The sequence below is a fragment of the Camelus dromedarius genome, chromosome 13 (genome assembly GCF_036321535.1).
Source record: "Camelus dromedarius isolate mCamDro1 chromosome 13, mCamDro1.pat, whole genome shotgun sequence".
In the NCBI taxonomy this organism is placed as follows: domain Eukaryota; kingdom Metazoa; phylum Chordata; class Mammalia; order Artiodactyla; family Camelidae; genus Camelus; species Camelus dromedarius.
Window position 1 is genome coordinate 55,035,552 of NC_087448.1, and position 26,203 is coordinate 55,061,754.

General features: G+C 36.9%; 1 protein-coding gene and 1 long non-coding RNA gene across 2 annotated transcripts in view; one reads left to right on the forward strand and one right to left on the reverse strand.

Moving 5' to 3' along the window:
• The first annotated feature begins 661 nt into the window (after positions 1-661).
• ITM2B (integral membrane protein 2B) lies at positions 662-24,771 on the forward strand. Its single transcript, XM_031466456.2, has 6 exons — positions 662-984; positions 19,797-19,925; positions 21,411-21,617; positions 22,175-22,285; positions 22,767-22,917; positions 24,030-24,771. The coding sequence occupies exons 1-6, from the start codon at positions 868-870 to the stop codon at positions 24,113-24,115; spliced, it is 801 nt and encodes a 266-aa protein (XP_031322316.1). The 5' UTR covers positions 662-867; the 3' UTR covers positions 24,116-24,771.
• LOC105101805 (uncharacterized) overlaps positions 7,233-26,203 on the reverse strand; it is a 29,250-nt gene continuing 10,279 nt past the window's right edge. The window contains exon 3 of the long non-coding RNA XR_004141310.2: positions 7,233-9,988. This is a non-coding gene — a long non-coding RNA (uncharacterized LOC105101805). The remainder of the gene's footprint in view (positions 9,989-26,203) is intronic.

Below are 26,203 nucleotides of genomic sequence, written 5' to 3' on the forward strand. Positions count from 1 at the left end.
AGTGGGTTTTGTCCAAGTCCACACAGCAGGGGAACATTTTGCTTTAGAAATGTATGAAATACAATTCTGCCAAGAGGCTTCCTCCGAACTGCATTGGGATTAGGCAGGGCAGCGATTGACTTTGTGAGAGCGGGGGGTAGAAAACAAGGCAAGTCTGAGTCAGGTAACGCCCTTGGGTGAGGTCGTCCGGGAAGATAAAGAAGTCAGATCGCGAGGACAGAGAGCATTAAACTTTTCCGTGCTCCACCGAGTTGGTTCCCATAATAAAGTGAGAAAATGGAAGTGTGGACGCCCCCAATTCCACCGCCTTTAGATTCGCGGTGGAAGCAGCAGGCAGGGGAGGGTCGCTCTGGTGCTGCCAGAGGTTAATTCTTTGTCCCCTGCGCACCCAGGAAAGTTCACCAGATTTTGCTACAAAGCTGCAACACTGCTCAGAGGTGAACTGCTTGGAAGCGAATCTAGCACTGCAAAATCCAGGCCCGCGCCCAGGAGCACCCCTCCCTTCCTGGCTCCATTCCTCCTCCGACCCCGGGTGAGGGCAGGGTCAGACTCCGCAACCGGATCGGCACGTCGGGTCCGCCCGTTCGACTCCGCCCCGCTGGCCCCCGGCCCCGCCCCGCGCACCCTGTCCGCCGGGCCTCGGCCCCACCTCCGGGGAGCGAGCCGTCTCCGCCCTCGCCCGGGAGCTACGAGGCTGCAGGAGCGGTGCCGCAGTAGCCACCTCCGCCGCCGCGCAGCCACCGGTTCCCCGCAGCCGCCGCTCAGCCGCGCCCGGAGCCCGGCCGACGAGGCTGCAAGCGCAGCCAGGAACCCGTAGCCCGCGCTTCGAGCCCGCCGCCGCCCTCTGAGGGCGCCCCAGGCCGCGCCATGGTGAAGGTGACGTTCAACTCGGCTCTGGCCCAGAAGGAGGCCAAGAAGGACGATCCCAAGAGCGGCGAGGAGGCGCTTATCATCCCCCCCGACACCGTCGCCGTGGACTGCAAGGTCCGAGGGCCAGGGGTCGGGGGAGAGGGCGCTTGGCGGAGCTGCGCGGGGCCAGTGCGGCTGTGCGCCCGCGGGGCGCGGGACAGGGTCCCCGAGAGGGCCGAGCTCTCCTTTCCCTTGGGCTGCTCCCCTTTCTTGTCCAGCGCAGCTCCTTTGTACGAAAGTGCGTGTGCAGAAAGCGGTGCCTGGCGCGGGATCGGGGGCTTGGGAGGCCTGGAGTACGAAGGATTGGAGAACTGTGCGGAGTTCACGGTCGCTGGTGCAGTCAGGGAACGTGCGTGGGGCCGGGACTGGGTTCGTTCGACCTGGAGGCCAGCGGCGACATGCAAAACAACGAAAACAACAGTTGGGCACTTTCTCCCGGTGTAAATAATGTGCCTAAAATGGCTGACATCATTAAAAGCCTAAACCTCTGTTGATTCCCTACTTTCGTTTCTAGGCTGAACTACACTTGAACGAAGTCTGGCTACTGTAAGCCTCTTAATTTTAAAAGCATTTTCTTCTTTACCTCCTCTTTTTCCACGGCCCTTATGTATTGGCAGGTGAACTTCAAGGTGGGGTGTGGAGAGGGGGCCAGGGAGCGGGCGAGGGGAGAAAGCAAGGTCTCCCCAGAGTAGGATCTGGTTGTTGATTTTATAATTAAAACAAAAAATTACCGGTAAAGAGCCGTAATTACTATGTGGATCTTAGTGTAAAACCGATAACTGACTTTTAAATTATATCAGTATCTTTATGGGAATCCCTTACACTAAGTGAAACTACATCCTATGTCCCTTAAAAAATTGTCCTTTATTTTACAAATTCCCCATTTTAGCCCTAAGCAAAAATCAGGAGAGGAACTATAATTGTGGTAAGTTTTAGTAGCTTACAATTAGACTCATTTAAGATATGATTATAATTGTCTCAGAAGTTAACTTAAAAAGGAAAGCCTCATAGCCTCTTTCTACCAAATCTTTAGGCTGGGAGAATTTAGTCCTGTAGAAATTAATTGCAGAAGTTATTTATGTTGAACTTATTTTTTACTTTTTTGCTAGCATTTTTCAAGACCTGTTATAAGTAGGGTAAACTTAGTTTTAACTTTAAAAAAAACCCCAGTAATTTGTGCAGGTATGAGTAATAAGCATTGTTTTTTATATGGTCTAATGAGAATTACTACTACTGAAAAATGCACTGTAAAAATGTTTGAAAATATAGTGTTAATTTGGACGTGCCTGTAGTTATTTTTTGGAAATGTTTTAGTTGAAAACACAAACGTCAGGGGTTGATTTTTAAATGACTGCCTTGCCTTGAAATAGGAAGTGGATTGATTCCCTAAAAGGATTAAGAGTTTTGGTATTGGTATTGTTTTCCTGAATCCGTTGCAAACCGTCTTGGTCTTAAGGGAAAATGTTTGGAATCCAGAGGATAATTCCAGCAGCAAATTACTATCTTAGCTTGATGTTTATCTAACGTTCTTTGTACTTAAAATAGATCAATAGTCCAGTCCCAGTCATAAGACTCATACATATATAAAGATTAGATAGATTTTAATCCCATTATATATCTCTTAAAAAAAATCCTATTAACAAATATAACTCCTCCGATTTAAAAAGAGAGAGGGAGAAAGCATCGGATGATGTCACTTCAGACAGCTTTTCCCTGTTCCTATAGTGAAGGAGATTTGAAACTATGGACAAAATTCAGAATTAATTTGCTGGTCACCTTTAAATCTGCTTTTGACATTTTGTTTCATTTCTGAAATGGTGACCCTGTTTTCAGATTGTCAGAATTTTCTCACAGTTATACCATATTCAAATTCTGTGTTCATAACAGCTGTCAAAAAATAACCATTCATAGCTCTGTAATTTATTTTCCATTTCTATTTTCTCAGATCCCCATATCCAAAGAAAAATACTGGAACTAAGCTGTGAGGGCCAGTCTTCCTTTTTAACCACACAGCAGTCATGGATGATGAATTGGGAGATACAAAATGAATAGTAATTCTTTTTATAGCTAGCTATAAGCTCAAAACCTTCTTCAGCGAGTTGAGTGACAAAATACTACTTCACATTGGAAGTAGAATCCTTATCAGTCAGTCCCTTAACAGTAAATGAAAACCTTACTTAATAACAGACATTTGTGAAAGAACTTGTGATCTCTTCATCTTAGAGCTCCAGCAGTGATTACATAATGTTCTCTGGCTCCTTAGGGTGACTGTATGGTAATCACTGAATTTGACTGCCTGGATTCTGCACAGAATCAGCCTTCCTATGTTTGCCTGGGGCCTTTCCTTGCCTAGTTGGTCGAGAGGATCCAGTTAAGCTAGTTATAGACCAGAACTCCTGCAGAAGAATGTTTTAACACCTCTAAATCTCTTAGACCACAATATCCTGAAGACCATTGTTTCTCAAAATGTACTCTTAAGTACGCCCTGGAATCATCTGGATTCTGGTTTAAAAATGCAGATTCTACTACTTTATGCCTTCAGAATTCTGATCGCTCCAGTCTGCTGGCTTACGTAACGTGCATTCCAGTACTTTGACACTGCTGCTGTCTTGTGCGATTTCTTTAGCTCTTTTCTCACTGCAGGGTGAGAAACCTCTGGAAACAGCTTCACTGTCCCCATGTTTCAATCTTGTCTTTTCAGTAGCTGTTGATCCCAACGTCTGGGTCTATTGATTATATTATCTCACCTAGCTTGCTTGCTTGTGTTTCTTTTCCTACATTTCCTCCTTAACTGTTTTCCCCTTCCTCCACCTGTCCCAACTGGCACAGAGCTCTTAGGGGTAGAGAACAGCAAAGAGTAGGACCTATATTTTGTGTAACAGAGGTGAATTTGAAAGGATACACCTGTGTTATGTTAGAGGCAACAGTTCATTCATTCATGTTTGTGTAGAGACTTTGAACTTTAGGCAATTGTTATATATGTGCAAATATCAAAGAAAGTGCTTGATGTCCTGCGTCAGAAGTTCCAGTTTTGTCGTTAACACAAATGCTTCTTGATCTTGGGCTTAAGTTTTTAGATTTCTTTATCTGTAAGATGACAGGGTAGGGCCAGATGGTCTGTAAAGGACTCTTCCAGTTTTAAAATTCTATGAAAATGCTAGAATTACATAATTATATTTGGCAGGAATCAAATTGTTTTAACTGTGAAAAATAACTACCTCCTCACCCTAACCAGACTGTTCCCTCTCTTCCTCCTCATGCTCAGCATGTCATTTCCCTGCTTCATATTAAGTAACTGTGGGTCACAGAGAAAGGAGATAGAGGTATTATGTAAAAAGCTAGGTTTTCATTTTGGGTTACCTCACTGTGGAACAGTAGCTGTCAATAACTCTTTTGTTTTCATGCCTAATTATGAAATGCCCGTCCCAATATCAGGCCTCAAGAAGCTCAAGTTTGCTTCATAGGTATCCCTGCAAGCTGTTTGCTGATGAAAAGTGTTGCCTCTTTGCTACCTTACGTTGTAGTTGTAGTTGTAGACATCCTTAAAAGGAAGAGGAAAGTAACGTTCTCGTGGAGGGGAGATGATGGGGCAGGATGGAAGCAGGAGACAGGACGGATGACTAACCCAGTAAGTTCCGAGTTAACATCACAGAATGGCTATTTGGATCCTAGCTCTTTACGCTTTCTGGCATTTCTGTTTACATAAACAGACTGACGGCTTTGGTGATTCAGCTTTTTGATGGTGTTGGTTTGGTGGTGCCCTATTTTTTTGTTTTTGGTGGCGGGGGCAGGGGGAGGAGGAACATAAAATGTGATGACATTTACTGAAATGTTTTGATCTCGAGAGAAGGGATTGGGAGCTTGGTTCCCTTTAATGAAAGTGCATATCATTGCCTGGTTGTGTAATTCAGCGTTTGTAAACATTGGCCAGTAAAAACTTTACAGTCCCTACATTTTAGATCTTCATGAGGGTACTGCTATCTGAAGTGAGGGTTTAGTGCTGAGATAAATTAATTGCCCCTGTGCTACCAAGTGACTTGGCAGGACCTCCCCTGTACACATGCCACCTGGGCTGCTACTGCGGAGCGTGGACAAAGTTGCATGTTGTATAGAGGACAGGTTACCTTCTTGTGGTCTTCCCAGTGTCATCTTAAACGTATTTTCTCCAGACTAGAAATAAGCAAGTATATTATCCTTGGCAAAATCTTAGACCTGTAAGACATTATGGAATTCAACTCTGCCATAAAAGAGGTTTAAGTGAATAGAAGTTTTGTTTTAGCCAGAAATATCTCTCCGAGTACATAGTACAGGCCTATTTAAGTTGATTTAGAGTTTAACTTATAAAGTTTTCATTATGTAGTGCTAAAGCTTGATGTAAAATGGGACATTTTATTTCTCTTGCTTGTTCTGTCATACCATAACTTAAGTATCTGGAGTATGTATTTAAAAGGCTTCCCCTCCCCGCCCCCCAAAAGGAGAATACTTTCTGAATTCATACTATAAGTAAAATTTCTTGGACTTCTCTGTATATTACAGTGACAGAGGGAGATCCAGAAAATATTTGTATCTTTTCAAAATGACATCAATGAATCCATCCTCTTAAACTTTTTGTTAAACTTGGCACTTTTTATTAGAGCTTAGACTACAAGAGTTAAGGACTTTGCCATTAAAGGACTTTTTCAGGCCATAACTGATGCCTGTTAAATGATTTGACAATTCTGAATTTCTGAATGTGGTGGTTTTTGTCTAAATGCTGTAAATAGTAGTAACACTGGAGCTATGTTTTCAAGAAGCTTATATGTAAAGAGTTGTTTCCTGGCTCTTATTTTCTTTGCACAGAGCTTAACAATGAGTCTTATAGGTAGACAGCTAAAAGTTGAAAAATAAAAATTTTATTCAGATATGACCCTAAGAACATCATTAAAAAATCATTTAATTGTGATTATCGCCTTTAATAAGTATCTGTGATACATATGCTTAGTAGCTTAAAAGAAATCTACAGGTAGATTTTCAATGTTACCAACAATTGAACAAAATTATTTTTAAACAGTTGAAGACTTTTTGAGCTCTTTAATTGATTAGAGAAAAAAACTTTATGAAATATTTCTATAATTCTGTCATTTGGGGAAAAATCAAGTAAGAATGAATATAGACTTTTTATTCTTAAGCAGAAGAATTTCAGTCTTTAGTTACAGAAATGAAAAAAAATTTACTCCTGTAAAGAGAGGTGTTCTAATTTTTTATTTAATACTTTGAATTAAGTTTCTAGTAGTAATTAGATGACTTGGAGCTAAAATTATTTAATATAGAAACCAAAAAGCTAAGTGGCATTGTTAAGTAAATCACTTACTGCAACATCCTAGAGGAATCATTTTTATGCTGCGAATAATGACTTTAAGAGTCAGTCTGTCTAGGGCTGCACATCTTAATTCATTTTGTCAGCCAAACTCTCTAGTGTTTCTGTTCTGCTATGTGTACTACATCAGTTTTTCTTTTTCATTTTATAGCCTTCTCTTCAGTTCATTTTACCTTTCTTTCATTTTAGTGCCAAGAGAAAAATTTCCGAATCCTATCAGTTTCAGCTAGAGCAATGCTACGCATTTAAGCAGAGATGGCAAACTCAGTGCCTCCTGGGCCTATGCAGATGATTCAGTGAAGCTGGGGTTTTTGCATAGTAAACAATCTATTCATTTTCATTAAAAAAAAAATGGATCCAGTGTCGCTTAATCCTCCAATTTTTAAAGACAAGCTAGAATCAGTGTTTTTATTTTAAACTTGATTTTTAAATATTTAACAACTAATTCATATAAGAATTTCAGGCAGAAACCTGAAGACCTGACACCAGCCACCATTTTACAGCTGCAGCAGGGCTGGCAAGTTATGGCCCACGTGTCCACATGTGACTTGCTGCTTGTTTTTGTATAGCCCATGCTTTTTACACTTTTAAATGGTTGGGGGAAAATAATTAATTTCTTTCTTTTGCCACAGTTCCCTCACTCAAAAAAGGGGTATAGTTCAGAAAGCAACACTGTCTGCTTATTGAGAATTCAGAGTATGCCATGTGTACTTTTAGAATTTAGATCCTGTCTCTGCGACTTACTGTGATACTTTGAATAGGTTACTTCAACTCTGTGTCTGTTTCTCCATCTGCTAAATGGGGAATATGATAATCTGTAAAAAGTTTATCACAATGCCTGGAACAGAGAAAGACTCAGTAGATATTAGCTGCTATTGTTACTACTGCATCTTAAAGATTTCTAGAAGCAGACTTCAGGATTTCAAGTAGAAAATTAATGAAGCAGAGCAGTTACTAATTTTTTTTAACATTTTTTATTGATTTATAATCATTTTACAATGTTGTGTCAAATTCCAGTGTTCAGCACAATTTTTCAGTCATTCATCGACATATACACACTCATTGTCACATTTTTTTCTCTGTGAGTTATCATAACATTTTGTGTATATTTCCCTGTGCTATACAGTGTAATCTTGTTTATCTATTCTACAATTTTGAAATCCCAGTCTATCCCTTCCCACCCTCCACCCCCCTGTAACCACAAGTCTGTATTCTCTGTCTGTGAGTCTATTTCTGTCCTGTATTTACGCTTTGTTTTTGTTTGTTTGTTTGTTTTTGTTTTTTAGATTCCACATATGAGCGATCTCATATGGTACTTTTCTTTCTCTTTCTGGCTTACTTCACTTAGAATGACATTCTCCAGGAGCATCCATGTTGCTGCAAATGGCATTATGTTGTCGGTTTTTATGGCTGAGTAGTATTCCATTGTATAAATATACCACATCTTCTTTATTCAGTCACCTGTTGATGGACATTTAGGCTGTTTCCATGTTTTGGCTATTGTAAATAGTGCTGCTATAAACATTGGGGTGCAGGTGTCATCCTGAAGTAGATTTCCTTCTGGATACAAGCCCAGGAGTGGGATTCCTGGGTCATATGGTAAGTCTATTCCTAGTCTTTTGAGGAATCTCCACACTGTTTTCCATAGTGGCTGCACCAAAAGCAGTTACTAATTTTGTATTGTTTTTGATGGACTAATACCTCAAACCTAATGCTATTTTCAGATGGTATTAGATCCTACTGGCAAAGGTTAATATTGTTACCTGGATCTGACAATAACTTGGACAAGTCAGGAAACCTCCCAAGCCTGTTATCCTCATTTGTAAAATGGTTGTGCCAACCTTATAGTGTTCTTGTGATGGAATTAAGAGCCCCTAGTACATAGAAACTCATTAAATGTTAATGATTTCCCCTTATCCCCATCTATTATAAAGTGCTCCCTTTCCCCCTTCAGCATTCTTATTTTGGAATATTACTTCCTGTGTTACTGTTGTTGCTTATCCCTACTTCGCATGTCAGTTACATAACAATATCATTGATGAAGCACACCTCCTCCCCTAAGGTATTCTGGGGAGGATTCGTTCCTGCAGCATACAAATCCTTAGCATTCAGTAGCTATGTCCATTTTTGTATAAAAATACATTTCTCATTACATAATAGATGTTGATAGAATTTTGTAAATTCAATTTTGGGTTTAACCAAAGTAATATTTAGTTTTAAAATGCAAGTACTAGTCCTGCCCTATCTCCAAGGAACCCACTTTTTAAAAATTGCGCTGTAATTATGTACAGTGAAAGGCACAGCTTTTGGATGTACAGTTATATAATTTTAAATGTATGCATCTGAACTAACCCAGTCAAGACAGAACATTACCATCGACTCAGAAAGTATTCATGTCCTTTTAGTCTGTCCTCTCCCCTCAGCGGCAACCACTATTCTAATTTCTATCCCTGTAGATTCATTTGAGGCAATTGTGTTCACTCCTTAGCTTCTTCTGGTCTTTTATTGCCAAGGTGGCCACTAGACCTTTCTGCAAATTAGAAAAATGTACCCTCTGTGGTTTTGATGAGCAGAGCATGAGCATAGATGGGATTCTAGTCCCAGTGACCCCCTTGGCCTGGCATCCTTGTACTCATAACAGCCTGCCCAACCATCCATGGTATGGTAATCTTAGCTCTCTAAATTAGTGGTTGTCAGTCTTTTTGGTCTCAGGACCCCTTTGTACTCTTAAAAATTGTTGAGGATCCCAAAGAGTTTTTGATTTATGTGTGTTCTATCTACTGCTATTTACTATATTACACATTCCAACAATATTTACTAATTTAAAATAATAATAAACCTATAACATGTCAACATAAGTAACATTTTTATAAATAATAAATATTTCCAAATAACCAAGACATTTTAAGAAGAGTAAGAGGAACACTGTTTTTACATTTTTGCAGTACTTTTAACTGAATAGCTTAATAGAAGACAGCTGGATTCTCATATCAGTTTCTGCAGTCAGCCTGTTGTGCTATATCATTCATTTAGCGTCTGGAAAACTCCACTGTACACTGCCCAGAGAAAGAGAATGGGGGGAAAAGTGTCTTATTTTTATTATGAAAATAGTTTTGACACTGTGTGTCTCCCGAAAGGGTGTCCCTAGAGCACATTTGGAGATCCCGTGCCCTAAATACTTGTTTATACTGCTGCTTTATGGTTTTTCTTTTCATTTGTGTTTTTTGTTTTTTTTGCAATTTTAGATACTACCTACCAGCTTCCTAGTATGGAAAGTGAATAGTTAGCCTTTTCTGTATGTTTACATAGTACATATATAATCTGTTCTCCTGGTTTAGTTATAGTAATTTCTGGTTAAATTGATAGTCTGTGCTTTCATTATAATTGATGTGAAATTTATTTACTTCCTTTCTTGCACAAAACCTTTTTTATTTTCTCTGAATTTGGTAATTGGCTTCTTGGGTCAAGAGGGAAGATTGCTTAATTTTCTGTGTATTGCTAATTCATCCTCAGACTCTCTGACAGCAGTAGAATTGCCTTTTGTATCTACAGACTTATCAGATAACTTACCAAGTTTCATGTTTTTCTTGGCAATATCCCCCTTGTCATGCTTTAGTCTTTCCACTCAGACTGGTTGTACTGTAGGCATGTTGCTACACAGATGTCCTGTGAGTAATTACTGTCCTGGAATCGAGTTGCCTTTGCCTCCATCCTGCATTGGATCTTCAGTTTTATAAATAGAAGAAAAAGTGTCGGAGATCTTTTTTCTTTTTTTAAACCTTACATGTCTGAGAATCTTTATCCTCACATTTAATTGATAATTTATCTGGGTATAAAATTCTAGGTTAGCAGTAATTTTCTTTCAGCATTTTGATGGCATTACTCCATTATCTTCCAGTCTAATGTCATTCTGGTTCCTGGTTCTTTGAATATGACCATTTTCGTTTTATTTTTCCTCTAGAAGCTTGAGATTTTTTCTTTATGACTTTGGCTTTCAAAATTTTTATTGTCATTTCTATTCTCTGGCTTGAAGTTTATCCCTTTACTATCACTGATAAGCTTTCAGGAGGCAGTAAAGATAACCATTTAACTGGAAATCAATACTAGGACTTTCAACTCAGCTATCTTGATAGCTTTAAGATTTATTAGAATGTTTCCTTTAACATTAAAAATAGGCTTAATGATAATTAATAATAGGTAATAATGGAAACCACCTGCATTATTGTTAGCATTAGTTTAAGGTCAGACATTATGGCCTAAAAAGAGGCATCTTCTTGTCTCCCTTTTTAATGTTCCAAAATTGTCCTCTTCATGAGTAATTTTAGAGACAACTCACTCACTACTGACTTTGTGATTTTTTCCTTTGTGGCTCTATTACTCTTAACTTTTCTTAGGTTTCATTTTTGTAATGAATATGTCGCCGTTTTCATTGATTTTGAAATGCTTATATGGTGGTGTGCCTGAGTTATTTCCCTTTATTGTTTTTGCTTCATGTGTATATGATTTTAATGCTTTTTTGTTACTATCCTTTGTAATTTGATAACAGAGAAACATCCTATTAATTTTGCCAACATGTTAATCATAACAACACTACTGTTGTAATAGTTAGTACATAGTGCTTACTATGAGTGTGGCTCAGTTTAAATGAACCCATTATGATAGCAAAAACCTCTAGAAACTCAGGCTGTGTCGTTCTGGCTGGATATGAGTATTATTCAATTGTAACATGGTATCACTTCAAGTATGACCAGAGTTGATTTGCCTAACCTGATATTTAGTTAGGTCATTGGCCTAATAGCGCCATGATTTTCCTCCCCTAAGATGCACATGGAGTAATGTAATATTCAGGCCTTATTTTGTGGTGCTGCGCAAATGATTTTGCTTAAGTTCTCTGGGCCTCATTATATTTATCTGTAAAATGATGTATTAGACTAAATGACCTCTCATGGTTCTTTCATACAGGATCTTTTCTTCCTGCAAACTATACTGATCACATAATCAGAGGTACCTACTGCATGACCAGACCATATACTAGGAAATTAAAAATAGCTGAGCTCCCCAACCTTCAAGAATCCCTTGTGTAGCTGAGAGAGACCAACCAACTATGTAAACCAAATTAATCACAACCTACTGAAATGTCTGTATGTACTTTCACAAGAAAACAGCACTCCTGGCTTCAAGGGAATAAGGAAGCAAGATCACATGACTGCTGAGTACTGTATGTGCATTTGGTGCTAGCCATAGGTTCAAAGCACTTTTTATTTATTCCCTAGAGAGAGACAAGATATCTCTGGTCCCAAGAACTGGAATTATTTTTTCTAATAGTCATTTTGTAAAACTTTCAAAATTCTAAACTTGATCACAAGATATAACTTTCCGCATTTGATTATTTTATGCTTTTAGAAGAATATACTTGGAATTTTCTTGTCAAAAGTTCTGCATTTTAAATAGATCCACTTATATTTGAATACAAATGTGTAATTATCTCGTTGAATGACATTAAAATCCAAGATTTACACAAAAGTGAATCTATAACAGATTAGCTTTTTTCCCTCTAATCTTGACACCTAATTTTATAATGAGGTTATAGAGTAGAGCATTCCTATCATAATTAAAATTTTTAGGAAGACAGTTGATATTCTTATTAGGAACTATATGAACTCATGATGCAGCCAGTGGCAGAAGAAATCTATCTTGACCAATGTATCTATCCCTGGTAAAGTATATTATTAACAGTAAATAACATTTGTGTATAATGCTGTTGTTTACAAACATCTGCCTGTTAGTGGTAGTCTAGGCTTTTGTTCGGACTACCCGCTGATGTTAAATCTTACCAACATGAATATGAAAACCTGCTGAAATTTCATTAAGTATTATTCACTAGTACAATTCTTTTCAGTGCAGACTGGATAAACACTATACAGAAATAATGGTCATCTTTTAAAATATGTAGAGAAAAGAACAGAAAAATTTTAAGACATTCCTAAATTAATATTCTGCTATGGACTCTGCTTGTCCCTGATGATGTAAAAGTGATTAAATTACAATCCAGCACTAAAAGCATTCACAGCCTGGGTTTTTTTTTTTGTTTTGTTTTTAATCTGACCTTTTTTTTTTTTTTTTTTTAAACTTAGGCCTGTGCTAATTTTATATGCCAATAATTTGGTTCAGACTTTCAGATTTCATATTTCTCCCAGTGGTTAGATTGTTTTGCAGTGGCTTCATAATTTTAATTTTTTGTTCCTGTTTTGCTGCTTGTGTATTGTAGGATTTGTTAGCAAAAAAGAATGCCAGTGAGAAATCTGTTTTGTAAACACTAAGTTTGGGTTAGTTTCTCTTTTTTTAAAATATCTCCCTATTCCAAGTGTAAAATAATGCAGTAACTTTATTATCCATATAATGTAAATCACTTGGAAAACTGCTCCCATTTTTCATTTCAGACACAAGATTTCTCATGTGGACTTGCTCACCACAGTTGAGATAGTAGCAGTCTTACTTGAAAAGTCAAACGAGAAAACAAAATTCAGATTACTGATTTAAATGAGCAAGAGAAAATGTAAGCAAATGTTTGGTGTCTTTATAGATTTTAGCTTCTTAGCCGTAGATTTTTGTGTTTTAACAGAATGTATTTGGTTAACCAATCAGTGCTCCTAATAATGAACAGATTGCTGGATCATGCCTTTTTGATGCTTCTATGCTGGGGAAAGAAAACTAATGTAGAAGCCAGGTGAATAGGACATGTACCAATGGTAAATGAATGGCACTGGTATTCTACAGAACAGTAATCAGTTGGAGAGATCACCTGCGTGACTTTCGTGGTTCAAAGAGTATTGTTAGGAAAACATTTTGGAAATTTTAAAGTAGATCTTCAATGATGACCAAGGTTTTTGTTATTTTTTAATTCTTATTGGAATAGAAAGTGATTTACTTTTCCTCTCCAGGAATGTCTTTTTCAGTTGGCTTTTTCAGTATTCTGCTGGAGATTGCTTTTTATTGACTTCAACCCCAACAGATACTTATTTCTGCTTACCTTTCCAAGCTAAGTCAGAAATGAGCACTTACTGTTTGCTGTCTGCCAGACGGTGATCTAAATGCTTCATGTGTGTTTCCTCATTTAATCCCCACAATAACCCTATGAGACAGGTGCTATTATTAATCCATCAATGATGAGGATATTGAGGCAGAGAAGTTAAAGTACCACTTTTGTCCATCTGTTTCCTATCCTCCAAAATTTTGACATTTCTTGTCTGCTATCAGTCTTTTCATCTTTGTCTTTCTTCTCTTTCTTATAGGTTCATATCATTTTCAGCTTCTTTAGTATCATTTAATGGGGTCTTAGGAAAAAATAACTGTCTTTGCCCCTCACAAGTTGGGAAAGGAGAGGAATTCGAATTTACTGGAGTATTAGTTACATACGGAAAATTTCAGCCGCCTTAGCTGTACAGTTCTGTTAAGTTTTACAAATATGTATAGTTGTGTAATCACACAATCAAGATGCAGGATATTTTCCTCACCCGAAGCATTCTTTCATACCACTTTGTAGTCATCCTGTGTCTCATACCTGTCTTGTTTCCGGTTCCTACAGTTTACCTTTTCCAGCACCTCATACAGATGGTGTTATACCATCATTCTTGCTGTTCCTGTCCTGGGAACTGGGCGTTGTCTGGAACAGCTCTTTGATTCCTATAGCTCTTGGACTGTTTTTCTCTGAACTTGTCTAGTCCCAGCTCCTCCCCGTCACCATTTTTTGTTTACTTAGGCCATTTGTGCTTGGATTTGTTCTTTGTGAGAGAATACCTGTTCTGTCATTTAAAGAATTAAGCTGCTTTATTCACCATATTAATCCAGTCTCTAAAACCCAGAACTCAAAATCCTTTATATGGAGAGTGGTTTAAAATTAGGTTCTTAGAAGGAGGCATATCCAGTCAGGGCTGGAAATGAAGACCAAGGTTCAAAACCAAGCAATGCTGTAGAAAAGAACTTGGTGTATTTGGTCTTCACTAGGGAGAAAATGTTGAGGGAGGAGTTGAGAAACCAGAACATTCATGAGAAATCTATTTGTGAAAATTTGAATTATTAGAATTTTTAAAATATAGGCAGCTAATTCTGTATTTTGGGAGACAGTATACAGGCCAGACCAGACATCCATGGGCAGCTGGCCTGTACAGCCCCACAGTATCCATATTACCAAATGTGTTTTTAAACGTACATGTTTCTAAATAATTAAATCTACTTCTGAAGGTTCGGTGGCCCATTCTACTCTGACTTGAATAAATTGTACTAGTTCTCTACTGCATTTCTGTTTTTACACTTCAGGTGTTTTTATGCCATTGTTTTCCTTCTTTTTTTTTTGTTACCCAATTTTTAACCCTTGGAGATATTTTCCTCTTTCATATTCTGGTTCCTGAAGTGTTGTTGCATTTGCTCTAATAATGCCAAATAGTATTTCTGGGAGCTTTGAAAAAATGTCTCTTCATTCATTCTAGAAAGAAGGCTCAAACAGAAGTGCTGGAAGATGTGGAGTGATTTTTCAGGATGGGATCAGAATAAGAATTATATGAAAACCCTTGCATTTTGTCTGAGTGAAGTTTATCATTGAAGCACATTTACTGAGGCCTCTCAGGGAGCTGATTGAGGTGACCTGATTCTTAACTAATTGAAGTACCAGAACAGAATTCAGTCTTCATTTTGCTTAAGATATAATTGGTTAAGTAATTTTCCTTTATCATATGATGTTAAGATTTATTTGAACCAGAAATTAGTACAGTGCAAGAGTGAGAATGCTTTTGAAGCCATTTCTTTCTATACCGACTGTTGAGGGGTGATTATAGGCCAGCGTGTGCTTCAGTGTCTTCATTTATAAACTGGGGTAAAAACTTGAGGTTTTAGGAAGATTAATGAGATGATAATTGTACAGCACCTGTGGGAGTTGTTTTACCTTATCAGCATAATTTAAGGTGCACTAGTTTTATTGCAGTTACAAGGGAGGAAATGTCTGTGACTTGTTTTTAAACTAGGCCAAGTAAAGTTATATACCCCAGTGAAGATGTTCTTGTTCATGAGTGGTTTTCCTTTTTCTTGTTGATTTTTGTTGTTTGTTAATTTTGAAATAATCCAAGCATTAAAAAAGCATTTATAGTACTATTTATATGTTCTTTTTTAATGTTTTTTAAGTGTTAAGTCTCATATAGTGTATTTATTATCCAACTTGACTTTTTCTCTTTTTTTTGGTTCAGCATTATGTTTATGAGATTAATCTCAGTTTCAACAGTGCTGGTTGATGTCATTTAAACTTTTATTATACAAACCTGTAATACTTTAATTCTTTACTTGATGGACAGTTAGGTTACTTCCAATTCTTTTCTTATTAGCAATTCTGCAGTAATCATTATTGAGCCTCTTTTTATGTACAAAAGTGTTTTTCTAGGGTTATATTGCTAGGTATGGAATTGCTGGGTCATAAGATATCTATCTATCTATCTATCTTCAATTTTATTAAATGCTGCCAAATTGGTATCTGAAGCAATTGTACCATTTCCTGTCAATTGGAAAATCCCAATTCCCATTGTTCCACACTTTCCCCAGCACTTGGTATTGTTAGACTTTCTTTTATTGCCTGGTGTATAGGAACAATTTATTTTTCCCTCTCATTCCCCATATTGGAAGACAATTTACATGCAACAGAATGCACCCACTTTATGTACAATTTGATTGAATTTATGGTAACTGTATAAAGTCATATATCCACTACCATAATCAAGATATGAAACATTTCATCACCCTAAAAAATTTCCTCATGCCTCTTCCATCTTCCTTTTGCCATGACAACCACTAGGCTGTTTTCCATCTTCCTTTTGCCATGACAACCATTATAGTTTTACCTTTTTTTATACCTACCTCTTTGTGGCTGGAATTTTTTCACTATAATGTTTTTGAGATTCAGTATTAATATACTACAATTTATCCATTCATCCATTAAAAGATATTTGTGTTGTACTTAGGATCTCTAGAATGATACTGAATGAAAACAGAATCAATTTTAGTGGGCATCCCACATATTCCTGACTTTAAAGTGTATGGTATAATTCTGGAGTTTCATCATTAAGTGGGTTTGCTGTAGATTTTTGTTCATTACCCTTTTTCATGTTAAAGAATTTCACCTCTTCTAGTTTGCAAGGAGATTTTATTGTGAATGGGAGTTAAGAGTTTGTCAAATGCATTTTCTTCACATTTTGAGATGGTCATGGGGTTTTTCTTCTTAAATCTTGTATGTTTTTTTCTCTAAGCTTACTCTTTCAAGTTTTAAAATTTAGTCATTTAAAATGCACTTTTAATAAATCACTTAGGTTAAAAACTTTTCTATCTTAAATATAATCCCTTCCCCATGACTCAGACTGTAATAGGGAATGTCAATTATCTGTCATGCATACTGTTCATTTTGACTGTAAATTGCTTAAGATATGAGCCACATCTTAATCACATTTGAATTTCCCACAGGATCTAGCACAGTACACTGCAAATAACAGGCCCTTGATGTTGAACTGGGCTAAGTACTTAGGGCTACTGTTCCTTGCTAAAAAGCCACTGTCTCTTGTGTGTCATAAATTCTTACGTTGCCCTCATCCTTAATTATCATGCTAGCTGCTGATGGAACTTTTATGGGTCATTAAAAAAAATAAATAACAAAGCTTTAAAAAAAAAACACCTAAATTTTATTCACTCATCAGATATTTGTTGAGTGCCAACTAAGTGCCAAGGTTGGCTTGGAGCTACGGTACTAACCTTCTAGCCTAGTACGGAGAGAGAAGATCTGCTTATGAATTAATCTAATGCCAGGTAGAGAGTGATCACTAGAAATTCACAGAAGAAAAGAGATTAGATGGACTTTGAAGACCTTAAAACCCTTTTGTGAAATAGATGACTGTGGTACATGGACTTTGGGTCTGTAATTTGGCAATTCAGGCTCTTATTTCCTGATTCTTAAGCCATGGTTCACACTGTTGAGGTGCTGAACAAGCGACCTGTAAATAAGTTAAGTATTTTATAAGTTATATTATTTTGAGAAATTTAAATTTTTTGTTTTATTGTCATAGTTTTGAAATGTGACTTTTGAATGAGTATGAGAATTCAGACTCCATAGCATGACATACAGAGTCCCTTTGTGAATATCTCCTCCTCCCTGGCACCCCTCAGTAGCATGGTGGACACTTCGGCCATACCACAGGTGGTCCTTGGAGATGTCATGTATTCTGATCTTTGATTTCATTCATTCTTTGCCCTACATATATTGCCCTTTAACTCTGTCTTCTGCCTCGGTAATGAGTATTTTTCCTTCATTCCACTCCCGTTCTTTCTCCCCTGGGAGGTCGTCCCCAAATCCTTCTGTGCTCTCTACCTTCTCCTCTTAGAGCCTATATCATATTTATGTTCTCTTTGTATATTTATTTTCTAGGCTGATCTGAATGATCTCTTTCTTGGCAGAGGGTATATACCCAGGCCTAGCACAGCTCCTGGCACGTGGTAGATATTTATAATTTATTCTCAAAAATATTGTTTGTTGACAGGCTAAAAATGATAGATCAAAAGGCCTGGAAACTTGTCATCAATGTAACAGTTGGGGCTGCATATTCTTTTACAAGGGTCTGCCCGGGCTCTATGGCTATTCATTTATTTGCTACTAGAGAAGAGAGCCTGCCAAACAGGGTGGGTGTTGTACACACATTTGACTGTCTCAGCAGCTGATACTAAATGTTTAGAAATGACTATTTCCAGCTGTCATTTTCATCTCCCCACCCTACCCCCACCCTAAAATTAATTATGCTAAGAACTGTTTCTTATCTCCTTAGATACTTACGTCAGACAAAGGCTCAAGCAAAACACTATATGTACTTTATCATTCAGGTTGCATAATACTTGAGTCAATGGAGTTCTTGTAACTTTCTGGACACAGATGGGATATCTTATATGACTTGAGAAATTCCTCTGGGCTTATTCTCAGTACACACTACTTCCTTGCAGGGCACTTGTTGTCTTAAGTGTACATACCACGCATTGACAGTTACGCCTAATACAGCAAAGTGTAGCTCTGTCACAGTGTTTGAGCCAGTCCTTAGATTGAAAGGCATTTGTTATACTGTGTTAAATTCTGTGTTTAAACTTCAGATAACCTAGGTGCACACTGTCTAACCTGAAATTGTTCTTGGTTGTCTGGGCCTTCTGGGGTTGGGCTTTTCCCTGGCAGTACCAAGTTAAAATTCTTCATCTTAGAATTGAAAACATAACCTTAGCTTTTTTTCTTCCCTAAATGAACTCTTGCTTCAACCATATCCAGCACTGTTCATACAGTTTTTCTTCCTAACTTTTCATTTATAGCCTATTTATCTGTGGAGGTGTTGGTCAAGTCTGCTTTCTCCCTGAATCCATCCTATATTGAGCCTTCCAAGCAAAGGACAGGTCACATACTTGAGAGACTGTACACACAAAGTAGAACATCTTTTATTATGTTGGTTTCAAGTCACTTGGAGCCTTTCTTTTGCTGTCTGTGCTATTTCTTGAGCCACTAATTATATAAAGCCAGTAGCTAATCGCCATTTGTCAACTCTTTTGCACATGAACCTGGGTACAAATAAGAAATTAGCTATAACCCTGAAGTGACAGAGTAGAAGGACTGAGTTAGAAGGGCAGGGAGTATGTCTAAGGACAGTGAATATCATGACCCTAGATGATGTTCCAGTGCTAAATTAATTCCTTAAGTGGGTCAAAATCAGAATTCTAACAACCGTATGCTAGTTGTACATCTCTTGACTTTGTAAGTAAGTTTTTCTACTGAATTTTTCCTCCATATTCTGCTGCTTCTTTCTTAAGAAATGAAGACCTTTGTCAAACTGGGATTCTTTAGGATAGAGCAGTGGAATTATAATAGGATTATTTCTAGATACCTTCATCCTACTTTTTGAGATTATAATTGTATAAAGAATTTTAATATTATTTGGTCTGTCCCCGATTTTCCTGTCACTTTTTCTTGTATGTGGTTGGGAATGGCTTTATACCTAGTATGAAATATTAACTACTTGCAGTAGGCTAACACATAATTTTATAAATAATCTCATATACCCTGAACTTGTAATATACAAGACTCAGCACCATAATACTGCATGACAAAGTTGTATTGTAGCCTTTTGTGAATTTTTAAATGTTAGAAGATACTTGAATCACCAGAAGTTATGCACAGAAAATAGAAATTATGGAGTATGTTATTGCTCTAGAGATATGAGTAGTAGGTGGGATGTAGAAAGTTAGAAGAAGGCAGAACTCTCCCAAGGGACTGGTGTCTCAGCCCAAGAGGAATTGTGCTGAGACCTGGCACCATTGCTTAATCACTCCTGGGTTGACTTTGATTAGAAACCTGACTCCTTTGGTCTTTATATCTTTGTTTGTAAAATGATAATCCTTAAAGTTTCTTTCAGTCCTGACATTTCTGTGATTCTGACTGGAGATAAGATATTGACCATCAGTCTTTTTCGTACTTTAGGACCCAGATGAAGTGGTACCAGTTGGCCAAAGAAGAGCCTGGTGTTGGTGCATGTGCTTTGGACTAGCATTTATGCTTGCAGGTGTCATTCTAGGAGGAGCATACCTGTACAAATATTTTGCACTTCAAGTAAGTGGGAAAATGCTAAAGACTTATTTAGCCTTTTCTTTACATGTTTTAGAAAATTGACCCAAACTTGTTTGAAGCCTGCACTTTTTGTCTGTGGCCTTTAGCCAGAATGGTGGTCCTATTTTAAGATTGTGTTTAAAAGTCTCCTGAACATAAGTTTGCTGAACCCATTGGACAGTCACTAAAAGCAGAATAACGTTGTTTTGAAACGTTGCTGACTAAAGGGTATAGATTGTTGGATGACTTTTCAAAATTAACCCTCAGTTTTCTTACCATAATTAAGGGCTAAATTACAGTATTTTCAATTGCTAGATAAATACACTGCCACAAATGTCATGTTGATAGACTATAGACTGATGGACATTTTCCCCATAGTAGCCTTCTGCTCCTGGGCCCAGAGTACACTGGTTCCATTTCTCTCTGCTCTTTCCCAGTCATTGGTTTCTCTTAAGAAGTGTGATTTCAGCAATAATGTTGAAATAATTTAGGATGAGAGTTGTTTATAACTTACTACAGAAATGTAACCCATCCCAGTGGGTTAACAGATGTAAATTTTTTTTCTTCTGATTACAGTTATTATGATTTATGATCTCTGTTTTGTGATCTATTTCTCTTGGCAATAATTCAGTAGGTTTGTTTTTTTTTTAACATACCAGAGTTTGGAGAAACTGTTGACTAATAGATTTTATTAAAATAATGAAACAGTCTACAGAGGATGTATAAATTTTATACTCATTTTCTGTATTTTTTGAGATAATGGCATGTTGATAGACAATAGTGAAATGCTACTCATCTTAATGCAACTTCTTACAAGAGATGTATTTTTGACATAAAAATCATTCGCAATTCCACTATCCAGAGATATTTGTTGACCTTTAATGCTTCGTTATATACTCCTGATCTTTATTATATATGCATACTTAAAAAATATTTATAATGATTTTCTGTAATCTGATATTTTCCACTTAATTGTGATACATTTTAAGGAAAAATCAGAACTACCTGTATGCCTGTGGAATTTTCAGAAAAACTAACCCTCTTTTGGCTAAGAAGAGAAAAACCATGTAATCAGTGAATCACATCAAAAAGTTTTAGAAGTATATTCTTTCAGAAAAACATTATTAGTTTCTGAGTATATTCTTTTATAAAAATAAGGCCTACAGGTAGGAATAGACCTGTGTGTTTCTTCAGATTTACCTATCATCAGATGGATAATTGCTTTTATATTCTATTTTTGTTGAACACAGAAAGTAAAGGAGAAATCAGCTGCTTTTCTCCTTCTGAAGCCTTTTTTTTTTAAACAATACTTCAAAACCTGATCTTAAAGAATGTGTTAGCTCTGTAATTAAACTGTCTGACTTGTCATCTAAAAGTAGCAGTTTGCAAGCAAATGCTATTTAGATAAAGGTGGCAGCTTAAGTAATGCTTACATTTAAAAACCTGTCTCCTACCGAATTGCTGAAATAGTGTTTAAACTCTCTATAGCCAGATGACGTCTACTACTGTGGAATAAAGTACATCAAAGACGATGTCATCTTAAATGAGCCTTCTGCAGATGCCCCAGCTGCTCGATACCAGACGATTGAGGAAAATATTAAGATCTTTGAGGAAGATGAGGTTGAATTCATCAGTGTGCCTGTCCCAGAGTTTGCGGACAGTGATCCTGCCAACATCGTTCATGACTTTAACAAGGTGAGGCAGGTACCCTGAACTGTAAAAAGGTGCAAATCCCTTAATTGATGCTTTTATAGTTTTAATGTCAATATTTGCTAATTTATTCTTTTTAGAGTTTACTTTTTACCTTAAAAAAAAAAATAGACTTGAGTTTCTTCTGCCCTGCAAGAGAAACTGTAGCATTTGATAGGCTCTTTGTCTGAAGCAGACGTAGTGAACCTGGCCTTCTCCCATCTACCTTTCTTCTCCTTGCATTGTCTGTCTTAACGCACACCCGTTAAGGTGTCTGTAAGTGAAGGGACTAAGTCTCTTAATCAGATGATGGGTTATTTGAGTTAATTAGAATAGTTTGTTATTATCTGATAAGAGTTTTATTTACTAGTAGCAGTATTTCCTCTCCCATGATTACTTCCCTTCCTATCCCACCAAATTCTTGATTCGTTGAAATGTGATTTACTCATTCCAAAGCCAACCCATCTTAATGGTACAAATTATTAAAAATCCAGTTGCTGCCTATTTATATATTTATAATATTTGCATATTAATCTAACAAAAATGTATCTTTTTCTTCCTAGAAACTCACAGCCTATTTAGATCTTAACTTGGATAAGTGCTATGTGATTCCTCTGAACACGTCCATTGTTATGCCACCCAGGAACCTACTGGAATTACTTATTAACATAAGGGTATAAAAATTTTAACTCTTTCTTGTTAATGATACTGTTAGAGCATCTTAGAATTTTCTGTTGAGAAATTAGCTTTAAAGGAGCCCATCTTATTGGAAATATAGCTGATAAGCATTTTATGAAGAGGAACTAACAGTCTTGGATTTGGGATTTTTCCTTGTCTCTTTTAATATTTTATATTTTGAAACTGAAATTAAAATATAATTTTTAAAATTATATTTATGTTTTCCTAAAGGGCCAGAGAATAAATAGTAGGCTTTTAAGAAATAAGGTCTGTCTTATAACTATGCAGTTTTGATGCCATAGGTAATATGTAAACAAATGGGCATGACTATATTCTAATAAAACTATAGAAACAGATCATGAGTGATAGTTTGCCAACTTCTGTTCTATACTATAATCTCTAAGAATTTTGTCTTTTCCTCATCTGTCCAGTGTATGTTTTGAGATATCTGTGTAATACATTCTTTTCCAAATGTAGGCTGGGACCTATTTGCCTCAGTCATATCTGATTCATGAACACATGGTCATCACTGATCGCATTGAAAACATTGATCACCTGGGTTTCTATATTTATCGACTGTGCCATGACAAGGAAACTTACAAACTGCAACGCAGGGAAACCATTAAAGGTAATACTTCTTAAGTCAAAGTGTTAGCAAAAAACTTTGCTTCACTTCATTGCGTTAAGTTAGATTTAGATGTAAGCTAGACATTGTTACCAATATGCTTGCCATGAGAGAGAAAATAAAACTATATTGTACCAGTATGTAATATTTTTAGATTTCTGAAGGATCATCTTAATTCTATATCTCCTCTTTTCTGACAGAACAGGTGAATGTGAAATGTCATTTCCTTGGGGTGCTGTTACCTCACTTTCCATGTAGGCACCCAGTCCGACTTTCAATCCTACCACTTTGGTTCAGCCATACTGTGAAAGGTTCTTATCCAGAGGGTCTCTAAAGTAGCTCTTCAGGTTTATGCTCAGGGATCTGGATTCTAAGCAGAGTTTGCCATTGGATCACATAGAAGATAACCAGAGTCAGGTTCATTAGAAAGGAATTCAGCAGAAGAATTAAGAGCATTGACAGAACAAATGTAGCTTTGCCAAATCACTGAGCCTTTGTTTTCTCAGGTGATGACATTATCTCTCCATTTCTTTTCAAGATTATTGTAAAAATAAAATGAAAGGGCACGTAACAGAGCTTTAGAAAGAAGAGCTGTGCAGATACACAATGGTGCAGTTTCTTTGGAATTGCTGTGGCACCTAGTTAAAGTGCTTTCCTTTTTGTTAACAAGCACTTTTAATAATATTGTTCTTTCACCTCAGCTGATGAGTCACTTGAAAACTACTGCTTGATTTCTTTCATTTTAAAGTGATCTTTTTGGTTCATTATTTTTTTAATAAGTTATAATTTTACATATAATAAAATGCACCCTTTTTAGCGTGCAGTTCTGAGTTTCAACAAATCACCACCACAGTCAAAATATAGAATATTTCCACTGCCTTCAAGGTCATAAATTTATATGTATGGCATTATTAACTGTTACTAAGACCTGTTAAGATACCTAGCTCAGAAAAGAGGAAAATTATTTTCTGCAGTGTTAAAAAGAAATCAAAATACAGAAGTTAATGGAATATAGAGTAAAATATTTTTATATGTCTAAATAATAACTGTGAAGATTAATATGAATATTTATTACTGAAGAACCAGAAATTTTAAAACTTTTCCCTTCCAAACAGGTATTCAGAAACGTGAAGTCAGCGATTGTGTTACGATTCGGCATTTTGAAAACAAATTTGCCGTGGAAACTTTAATTTGTTCTTGAACAGTCAAGAAAAACATTATGGAGAAAAATTTAATATCACAGCATAACTCTACATCCTTTGTATTTTGTGCAGTGATTATTTTTTAAAATCTTCTTTCATGTAAGTAGCAAACAAGGCTTCACTATCTTTTCATCTCATTGATTCAATTAAAACCATTACCTTTTAAAAATCTTTTTTTCTTTCCAAGTGTGGTGTCTTTTATCTTCAATTAGTAGTTGTATGAAGTTATAGGTAATAGTACACTTCACCATAGATCTTAGGTCTTAGGAAGAATTTAAATTTCATTAATTCATTTACCCAGATTTTTATGTTTTACTTAATACATTTTCAAGAGGAGGGGCTATCTAATCATCACATATATGCACACGTAAAAATGGACCACAGTGACTTATTTGTAGCTGTTGCCCTGCCACTTAGTTTGTTAGAGCATTTGAGCAGATACTTTAATTTTCCTCTAATTAAAATGTGCAGTATTTTCAGTGTCATATTTAACTACTTAGAGTATGATTTCCACCTCGATGTTTTACTATCTTAGACATCTGCTGTAATAATATTTTAGAAACTGTTTGGAATTTAAGAAATAACTTGTATTACTAATTTGTATTATCTCTACCTGTGCAATGGAATATAAATATCACAAAGTTGTTTGACTAAAGGACTGTGTGTTGTTCTTCCCATATAATAAAACCAAAGAGTAATTTGGTTCTTCATATCTTGAGGTAATCCATTAAAGAAGAAACTTTCTTAAAAATCCAGTTCTCTGGATTTTTTTATTTACAGTGGGTAAAGTCATAGGTTTGTTTATTTTTTAATAAAATAAACTTTAAAAATAACTATATTATTCATAGGTACTATTAAAGTAACATCTAAGACTCAACTTTGAAAGATGTGTTTCATATCCTCAAAATAGTGCTTTTGTATTTAATGGAAGGGCTATCATTAAACCTAAGCTTTCCAAGGAGCATAAAATATAGTGCTTTCCTGAGACTGTCTCCCTCACGAATGGAGCATTTCGAGTTACAGTGGTGATTCTTACATTTATTCCTAAGGTGGCTTCCTATCAGATAATTTAGATTTAAAATAACTAAAAGTAATTTCAATGTAAAATTCCTAAGACAAAGAAATTTCAACTCTGAATTTAAGAAGTCAGAACTTAACGCTTCACCAACTCATAAAGGATTTAGTCTAGGAAGCGATTCTTGTCTAAAAAGGGTATCATTTGATTCCTGGCTCTTGGTGTCCTGTCAGTGATAAAGTAAAAGCTTTAGGCTGGCTACTCAGATACTCAGAGATTGAAAATTTGTTTCAGAAGGGAATATATTCTAATAAAATGAGAATTGCTTTTCTCTACCTTCTAGGCTCTAAAATTTCTTGGTTTTTAGGGGGCTGTGAACACTTAGGAGCACATTATTTATTCATTCAGCAGCTATTCATTGAGCATCCTTTGTATGCCCAGCACATGGCATTAAGTGTTGAAGGTACATGTGTGAAGAAGAAAAACAAATGCAGCCCTAGTGGAGACTCAGTCTAGTGAAAGGGACTGATGACAAGCCAACTAGTTACAATGCAGTTTTGTTTGGTACTGTAATGGGGAAGAATGGGGCCAGGAGCTGTGGGAGCATTTAGGAGGGACAGTGAGATTTGTGGCATGTGAAGTGTGTGGGACCAGGCAATGGAAGACCTTGTCATCCTTGCCATCTTGAGGACATTCACTAGATCATAGACTGCTATTGAAGGTTTGTAGTATGGAAGGAGCATTTTAGTTTCTGTTTTCCTACTGATGATAGTAATGCTGCATAAAGATAGATGAGCTGCTATAACAATCCCAGTATCTCAGTGGCTTCAGACAGTAGGAGTTTGGCTGTTTTCATCATTACTCCAATGTGGCGGAAAGACTCCCAGGTACCCAGAGTTCCCCATTTGTAATAATGCCAGCTTTGAATCCTCAGACTTGCCCTGGAAGGTGGTAGATCCTGCAGGGGCTTACAGCCAGGACTGAAAGGCACATAGCACTTTTCCCCATTTCCATCCGCCAGAGCCCAGCCCTATGGCCCAAGGCCAATGGCAAGGAAGATGGGAAAGTGTAG

Excerpts from the sequence above, each read along its gene's own strand:
- ITM2B (XM_031466456.2), top strand. The coding sequence starts at position 868 with ATGGTGAAGGTGACGTTCAACTCGGCTCTGGCCCAGAAGGAGGCCAAG. Across the intron at positions 21,618-22,174 it reads TCGTTCATGACTTTAACAAG|AAACTCACAGCCTATTTAGA; the intron begins GTGAGGCAGGTA and ends TTTTCTTCCTAG. Across the intron at positions 22,286-22,766 it reads AATTACTTATTAACATAAGG|GCTGGGACCTATTTGCCTCA; the intron begins GTATAAAAATTT and ends TTCCAAATGTAG.